The sequence below is a fragment of the Pyxicephalus adspersus genome, chromosome 3, assembly GCF_032062135.1.
Source record: "Pyxicephalus adspersus chromosome 3, UCB_Pads_2.0, whole genome shotgun sequence".
Classification (NCBI taxonomy): domain Eukaryota; kingdom Metazoa; phylum Chordata; class Amphibia; order Anura; family Pyxicephalidae; genus Pyxicephalus; species Pyxicephalus adspersus.
Window position 1 is genome coordinate 9,065,787 of NC_092860.1, and position 9,049 is coordinate 9,074,835.

The following is a 9,049-nucleotide window of genomic DNA, read 5'->3' on the forward strand; positions in this document are numbered from 1 at the left end:
TTTAAAGCTCTCCAAGACGGGGGAATATAGACTATCATGGGAGAACCTGGGGGATCCAGCAACAATGGAATAGATTTACTAATAGTTTGCACATGTTTTCAATCCTGGACCAGATCCATCCCAGCTTTCCTGGATCCCCTAGGTTCTCCCATGATAGTCCATCATCTGCCTTTATAAATTAAACCCAATTAAAAAAAAAAAATAAGGAGGAGTTTTGAAACAAATTAAATAGATAATACATTGGCTAGAGTCCCCTCCTTAAAATGCCATTCATGGCACTCGTGCTTTCCATTGCTGTCACCTTTCAAAACTAACCTACTATGGATTTCTTGGGTTTGAAGATGAGCACATTTTTTTTTTGCATTTGAATATTACTAATAAACAGGATTTATATAGCGCCAACATATTACACAGCGCTGTACATTAAATAGGGGTGACAAATGACAGACAGATATAGACAGTGACACAGGAGGAGAGGACCCTGACAAAGGAGCTCATTCCCAGCTGAAACGTGTCAGTAGCTGCTGTCTTCTGTAACTTGGAGACATAGTTACATAGTCAGTAAGGTTGAAAAAAAGACATAAGTCCATCAAGTTCAACCACTAGGGAAATAAACATATCCCAGATATAAAATTCTATAGATAGTTGGCATCACCTTTAAGTGTGCGCAGTGTGGATCACGGTTGGAGAATGAGCACTGTTGCTGCCAGTAAGGGTGGGAAGCTGCATGGGGCAAATCTGTGATTTCATTTTTACATTGATAAGCCAAGGGGTGAGATATAGGAGGGGGCTGATGTGCAAGTGTTGCAGACTGATATACTAACTGGTCATGGAGTGAAAGGAAGCTGTGGGCTGAGGTTTGCACATGTGACAGATTTATGCACCAGCTGGCCATGGGGTGAAAGGCAGAGCGTGCCAAGGTTTGCACATGTGACCGATTTCTACTCTAGTTGGTTATTGGGTAATAAGTATTATGGATCTGGCATATGTTACAAATTTAAATCATTACTGACCTAAAAGTAAATTATAGCACTGAGAACTGACATACTGGAATCTGATGTGATATGGCCTATCGGTAGATATATACAGGTAGCTGTAGGTGTCACACAGGTAAATCCGTAGGTTAAACTGAACTAATTCTCACAGGGTAACATTCTTTTGCTGCTTTGCATGGACTTTTGTAAAAGTTTTCTGAATTCGTTCCCACCCTGGAGGGAGCCTTTCCCTTCTCACCCATAAAAGTAGTTTACAATGTTTATAGAATAAGCAGCCATATGACAGATAATCCGGATAATTGAAGCTTTTGTGCAATTGGTAGTTCACATAAACATCATCAAAGCTGAAGATTCTGTTCCCTGCCCCCAGGGCTGCACATATGACAAAAGTTTCTTTGAAAAGGCATCATAGAATTGGGTCAGTCTATAGTTTTATAATTCATTATCATCAGGAAAAGACGAGATCTGAAAATTTTACAAAATAAAAGGATGCAATGGCAGATTTCTGAACTTTTTATTATTGCTCATCTTGGTGCATTGGTGGGTAACCAAGTCCAGCTCTTCGTATTCTTCCATACTACACATAACCAAAAAAAGAGAAAAACAAAATCAATTGATCAGATGATTTAAATGACCATTTCTTTCTTTATGGGCCCACTTGTCCTGAGCAGGATCACATGTACTTAATGTTGAATGAATCACAAGCAGTTCCAAGCATCTACTACTCTTTCAGTAAAACGTTGCTTTACTAAAGCTGCGTACACATGTGCAAGTCTTGTCGTTGTAAAAGATCTTTTATGATCCTTTCCAACGATGAGAACTACACGATGCATGAAAGAGTGCTGTACATACATCGTCGTTCATCGTCCATGGATCCGCCAGGATGGATCCACAGACGATGAACAATGTGGGCTGTACACACTCCAGATTCTCATCTAATATCTGCCCTGAGCCGATAATCGGGTGAGAAAAATTTGACGTGTGTACGTAGCTTAAGTTTAGTTTTGAACAATCTCCTGCAGGTTCAAAGATATTTCCCCGAGTTTTTTATAATTATATCGATGTTAAAGAGCACTTTTTCTTCCATCAACCCCCAAAGAAAAAGGCGGGAAAGATTGGTGGTTTTGCTTTATTTTCTTTCCCCTCCTTTTAAGAAAGAGCACAAGAACAGTTACATAATTGACAAATGGAGCTCCTGTAAGCTTTAGGAGGGTTTCAATTGGGGAAACCCTTAAAAAAATGTTCCAGTCTTCGGGAGTTTATGGACAAATATGACAAAGCACATCACACGCACGGTTTCAAGACTTTTCTTGCGCTGCCCCGACTCTCTGGAATGGTCTTCCTCATCCTATTCGGCTTTCTGCTACTTTCTGCTCATTTAAAAGGGCTCCTAATACCCATCTTTTCAAACTCGCCTGTCTTCTTCTGTCTCCTTAAACCCTCACTACTTCCTATCATTCTATATCGCCCTCCTATTGTGTGATACTTCCCCCCACCTCTTAGATTGTAAGCTTTTCGGGACAGGGTACAGCGCTGTGTAATATGTTGGCGCTATACAAATCCTGTTAATAAATAACAAATAGTAAAGATACGTTTCCCCACAATTGCATTTCATTATCCAGCTTGCAGGAACACGTTTGGTGCGGGTTAATTTGCTGACAAATGCATAAAAATATGTGCAAGAAATAGGAAAAAGAGAAGTTGCTCTGATCATGCGGATAAAGATGTGACACTGCAAGGAGAGATAACCTAAGTGAGGGATTGTAAAATAAGAAAAAAGGCAAAGAGCATAGAGATGGGGGAAGCAGAGGACACAAGGGGTGGTAACCGTTGTTCCTTTCTGTAACATTGCACATTGTCTTAGTACTTATTTTAGGTATTAGTTTTGTGTTGAGCAATTCATTTCCTGCATATATGACCCTGTGTACTATATAACATTTTTACGCAAGTGTTGTGTGTTGACTCCTCATGTCTCAGAACCTACAGAACGAATTTTATTGAGTATTCATAATATATTGGATATTCCTTACATATCCACAGCACATTAATGATAATAATATCCCTTATAAATATACAAAAAGATCATTGGAGTCATTAAACTGACCTGAGCGACATAAATTGTTCAGAGATCCATGGAACCCCGGTTGACAAACACTGATCGAGATTCCTTTATGTCGTGTAATACATTGGGATTTACATAGTATGTTAGGTTGAAAAAAAGACATAAGTCCATCAAGTACACCCACTAGGGAAATAAACATATCTCAGATATAAAACCCTATAAGACATAATTGGTCCAGGGGAAGGCAAAAAAACCCCTGGTACAATTTGCTTCAACAGGGGAAAAAATTCCTTCCTGATTCCATGAGGCAATCATATGTTCCCTGGATCAACAGTCACTGTTATCTTTACTTTAAATCCTTAATCCTCAGTTATATTCTGTGCTTTGGGGACATCGATGTTATAACATTCAGAAATATAAACCTCACCCTGCTAAAATCTCAGAATTAGCTTTTTGTATGAAGATTGATTAAAAATTTATATAGAGGGTAAAAAATTTGAACCTCTAAAAACCAACCAAACATCAAATATTCTTTTTTATTTATTTGCAGTTTTGAAGAGTTGGAGGACAACACCATAGAAGAAGAAATCAATGACCAAGTGGAGACAAATGAACCTTTTACAGAACCTCCAACAATGGCGGCCACCAATGGGACAACCACCAAAACTCAAACAACTCCTAAAACAGCTGCTAAATCTACAAACTTCACTACAAAGTCCAAGCCGGTGACTACGAGGAGACCAAATGCAACTGTGCGGCCAACTGGGCCCGTCAAGCATTTGGCAGCTGCAAGTCCATCACCTCCGACCACCAAGCTAAAAGCAACTACTCGGAAAATAATCCCGACCACTTTCAACCTGGGGGACACGTATGCTACAGACGATATGCATGTGCATTCTGTAAGTTGGGAAGTTTATTGGGTGGGGGTGCAATTATGCAACAATTGGATAACTAAGACAAGGTCATTTCAGGCTAAGCTTTTTCAGGGGAAAAAGTCATAAATTGCATATCGAACGGCTGATTTATGCACGTGGGGCAAAAAATGTGAATGCTTGGACCCAAACTGCTGCAATCCATTGACCAAGGTCTCATTTTGGCTACAGTTCCAGAACCCCATGGCTCTATACATAGCAATGTTGACAACTTATTTTTGTGGCTAGGACCCCCCGTCCCTTCATCCCCGGTTCTGTCCACTGCCCTATTCTAAAACCTCGCCAAATGGTGCCCTGCAGAATAAACAATAAGTGGATTCATGGACATATCACTTTAGTTAAACAGAAAAGTGAAGAGCAGAGGAACACAGGAGGCTTAGAATGTTGATGGGTGATTTTAGTGGTTGGCACAAGTGTTTGCAGCATTGGTTTCCTCCCTTCAGGAGATACGACAAGTTCCATACAGTCTCAACTTTTTGTACAACCACCAACAAAACTATAGAGCCTTTGCTTTCTAAAAATCCTGGGCACCTTATAAAGATCTGTCAATCCTGCCCACATTGTGGTACCCCTGGGCGCTATAGGGTCTGATTTATTAAACCTCTCCAAGCCTGGACAGGATACACTTTTATCAGTGAGCCTGGCTGATCCAAAATATCTGGAATGGATCTGGTCCAGGATTGAAAACATCTGCTAACACATAACAAATGATTTTAAGCAATCCATTCCAGGTTTGGTGGATCACCCTGGTTCACTAATGAAATTATCTTCTCCAGCTTTGGAGAGCTTTAATAAATGAGACCCATAGCCTCCATCTATACACCCAGGGTCCCTCCATTCTTTATGTCCAAGAATGGGTCCTTACCAGGCTGAAGGTGCCCATAGACTTTCACAGCCAGATGGGCATACAGAACCTAGAATATAGGGAAATATGTCAATGGCAGAAAGCATCAAGTCCATTTTTTTATCTTCTTCTTCTTTTTGTATTTTTTTAAAACTGTTTTACACTAGATCTAGGTTTGCCGTAAGCCCATTTCCCTTCTACAACCAAGCATATCTTCCATTAAAGTATATTACAACATCTATACAATAATAAGCTGCAAGTCACAAACTTCATACCAGAAGCTTTTGATTAATTTATGATTCATATAAAGAAATATCTAAGTTGACATATCTGAGTGTACTTTGCCCCAGGGTTGCACATATTACAAAAGTCTATTCAAAAAATGTCAGAAAACAGGTTGATCTATATTGTTATACCTTAATGCGTAGACGAAGGATATGTGCTAGTCTAAATCTACACGTTAATCCTTGTTCTGCTGACTTTTTTTGCAAAAAATTATTTCCTTGTGCTAAAGTGAGTGAGCATGTAATACCAGCTCCACAAATTCCTCTATTACACCATAGAAGTGTGACAACATGCATATGTCATTTCCCTAAAGTCTATTCCGATATGTTTGGTCAGCCAGAACTGGACACAATATTCTAAATTAGGTACAACGAGAGGGGATCAGGACCTCTTTCCTCCTGCTGGTGACCCCACAATTCTATCTATATAGGGGAATCAGGACCTCCTTCCTCCTGCTGGTAACCCCTCTAGAGATAGTGACCCCTCTAGAGATAGTGACCCCACAATTCTATCTATATAAGGGAATCAGGACCTCCTTCTGGTGACCCTTCTAGTGATGGGACCCCACAACTCTATCTATATAGAGGAATGAGGACCTCCTTCCTCCTGCCGGTGACCCCTCTAGACATAGTGATCCCACAATTCTATCTATATAGAGGAATTCAGACCTCCTTCTGGTGACCCCTCTAGTGGTTACCCCACAGTTTTATCTATATAGAGGAATCCGGACCTCCTTTCTCCTGCTGGTAACCCCTCTTGTGATGGTGACCCCACAATTCTATCTATATAGAGGAATCAGGACCTCCCTCCTCCTGCTGGTGACCCCTCTAGTGATGGTGACCCCACAATTCTATCTATATAGAGGAATTCAGACCTCCTTCTGGTGACCCACAATTCTATCTATATAGGGGGAATCAGGACCTCCTTCCTCCTGTTGGTGAGCTTTCTAGTGATATAAAGTTGTGGGGTGTAAGTGTTCCTCACTGCCTTTGTTTATTTAGCACTCATCTGAAATAATCCCCCATAAATATTTTAAATTGGTAGTTCTGACAAACACTCTAGCCCCAATGTTATACCTAGAGTAGACTTAGATGCATTATTTTACACTTAGATATGGTGAACTGCAGTTTCTGCTACTTTCACCAATTTTCTAGCAATGTTCCACCCTCCTCCAGGTTTACCAACCCAGCTTCATACAATTGTGTTTTGAGCGAAATGACAAACCTAGCCCACCATACATTAATTTCTATCACTTACAAAGAGATGAAACAGAACCCAATACAGAGCCTTGTAATATAGCATTAATGACTGGACTCTGTTCCAACATCACTCGGACATCTGTCCTTCACCCAACATCATTTGCAATAAACCACCACCCATGGGTTAGGTCGTAGATAGTACAGACTTGTATCATGAGATCATTACATGGATCTGTATCAAATGATTTGCTGAAAACATTTTGTCATCAGCACCAGCCTGGTCCAAAATATTTATAATAATAGTCATCAAGTCAGACAGGATCCGCCCTGTAAAGCCGGGCTGTTCTGTATCCAACAAGTTGTGAGTTTTGATTAATTTTTTTAAATCTGAACTCAGATGCAACAACTCTTCTCCAAATAAAAGAACCGTGTGTATTCATAGGTAAATCTTAGTGTCTCCAGCAAATCTCCAGCCCATTTGACTGCAGAAACCAAGATCTGGCCCACATATGTCACATTGGCACGATGACATTGCCTATTGGTTCCCTTAGGTTTGGGATAATTAGCAAGGGAATCAAATGCAAGTAGAAGGTCTGGCTAGCCAGCAAGAGGGCCAGGTAAAAGTGGTTGCTGGAAGCTAGGACATCCATACTTTAGTACTGTACCCAAATCTAAAAAGCTTGAAGAAATAGAGCCAAGTGGAAATGTTGGGTTTCCTTCAAGCCAAGGGACTGGGACATGCCTCCCATGGCACATACTCAATTATTTTCTAGAGTTTGCTCATCCATTTCTGTGAAACTCCAGACCATTGGCCACACATCGTCTACAGCAGCGAGTGCTTTGGGGTAGGGCCACTATACTTTGGTACTGGGCCCAGATCAAAAAAGATTGAACAAACAGATCCAGAGTTGAAAATGTTGTGTTTGAGGCAATCAGCAAGGGAGTGAAGTACAAGTTGAGAGTTGATTACCCTGCACGGGCAAGATGCACTGGGCTCCCTTGTTGGTTACCCCAAAATCTAATTTTTCTGTGCTTTTTTCCTTGTTAAGGGTTCCTTGAACAATGGCTGGTACCATTAAACTGATGGTACCTGCATAGTTCTGGGATCTTGTCAACTGCTTACAGAGGAGCATATTGACTAACACTTTAAAGGAAATTCTTTTCACCAAACCTCAATAAATTTTAATCAGGGCTTTCTTAAGACCTTACATTTATTGTGAGGGTTCTCCTAGAGCAGGAGTCAGCCAACTTTTTTGGCTACTAGGCCAGACTCTCTCTTGAGTCCCGCGCTGATGGCACCACCCCACCAGGAACGGCCCCGAAAGAAAATCCCTCTTCTCCGTAATGCCCCTGAAAAGGAATTCCCCTTACCCCGGCAGCGGAAGTGTTAACGCCAGCTGCCGTAAATAGGGAAGGGAGGCATAACAAGGAGGCTCAAGAGCCGCGGGTTACCGACCCCTGTCGGCTGGGATTAGGCCAGATCGACCAGGAGGGCGTTCGGCCGGAATGGACTACTGGCTAGGAGAAAGGCCGGTCTACAGGAGGCATTCCTTGCAGGGACTTCTTAGCTCAAAGCGTACAGTTTGCAAAACCCTTGTAAAATGCCATGGATCTAGAAAGCCCAAGAAAAACTTCTGAATGCCCATTGTTCTCCATCTTACACTTGACTACAATAAGGCCGAGCAGGTTGGGAATTCCATAATCCCCAGGTATCATCTGACATCCTGGAGCATGAGCAAGTGTCATGGCAGTGATGTGTGGAGAGGCCGTGTAATCAGAGTGAAGGGAGCAGCTGAGTGCACGGGGTCACAAAAGTTTATGTTCAGCACTGAGAGAAAAGCATGGAGTGTAAAAGAATATTAATGATCTGCATTATATTACTGTTTACATATCTGCTGATGGGGGAGCACCTGGCTAATAGACGTATCCTCTTACTACATAATCCTATTTTCACACCAACGCATTAGAACAAAATCTCAGCCAAGAGAGAAATTTATCTAATTCCAAATAGAACATTCAAATCAAAGGAGGGAAAGAAAGAGGTTTTGGGCTCGCAGATAGATTTGAGAAACAAAATTGTTGTATTTTAACACATTAAGTCAAGTAAACAAGTTCAGACAGATCTATACCTTATAACTGATTGACACTTCACAGTATATGGGTAACATTGTACATACATATATTCAAGGAATACAAAAAAGGGTGATGAAGAAAGTGTAATAAATCCAACGCATTTCACCACGAATGGGCTTCCACAGGGATATGATAAGCAAGCTTAACGGTCTGTATATGTACATAGAGATTGAATAATGAAAAAGAAAATTGAAATATGTACATTGTTTACACAGCAAGATCAATAATATATATAGGTATGTCAAAAGGATATCCAAATATGTCCACAAAGGAAATATAGAGGGGGAGGTTTAAAGGGGACCAGATGATGATAAAATTGCCTACCACTGCCGTGCAGACCACCAACCAACACCTCTACTTTGATAATGGCCACCTGGAGCACTTTGTATAACGGTGCTTTTTAAGTGTATTTAAAAAACAGAAATGTAATGTAGCATTAATTTACTTTCAATGTAATTACCGGGGTCAGCTCTCTGATGGATAGCGGCATAGGAGGCCATGCATTGTTGGGTGCAAAAAAGCTGCGAGAGGGAGAGAAGAGAGAGAAGAGAGAGAAGAGAGAGAAGAGAGAGAAGAGAGAGAAGAGAGAGAAGAGAGAG

The 9,049-nt window shown here is 41.0% G+C and overlaps 1 protein-coding gene and 1 long non-coding RNA gene across 2 annotated transcripts in view; one reads left to right on the forward strand and one right to left on the reverse strand.

Annotated features, from left to right (window-relative positions):
* Window positions 1-9,049, reverse strand: part of LOC140325592 (uncharacterized) — a 45,091-nt gene that overhangs the window by 33,900 nt on the left and 2,142 nt on the right. The gene's annotated exons all lie outside the window — the stretch shown is intronic.
* LOC140325591 (alpha-N-acetylgalactosaminide alpha-2,6-sialyltransferase 2-like) overlaps window positions 1-9,049 on the forward strand; it is a 31,217-nt gene that overhangs the window by 10,685 nt on the left and 11,483 nt on the right. Inside the window, exon 2 of the mRNA XM_072403501.1 lies at window positions 3,608-3,956. Within this exon, the coding sequence (XP_072259602.1) occupies window positions 3,608-3,956 (349 nt within the window). The remainder of the gene's footprint in view (window positions 1-3,607; window positions 3,957-9,049) is intronic.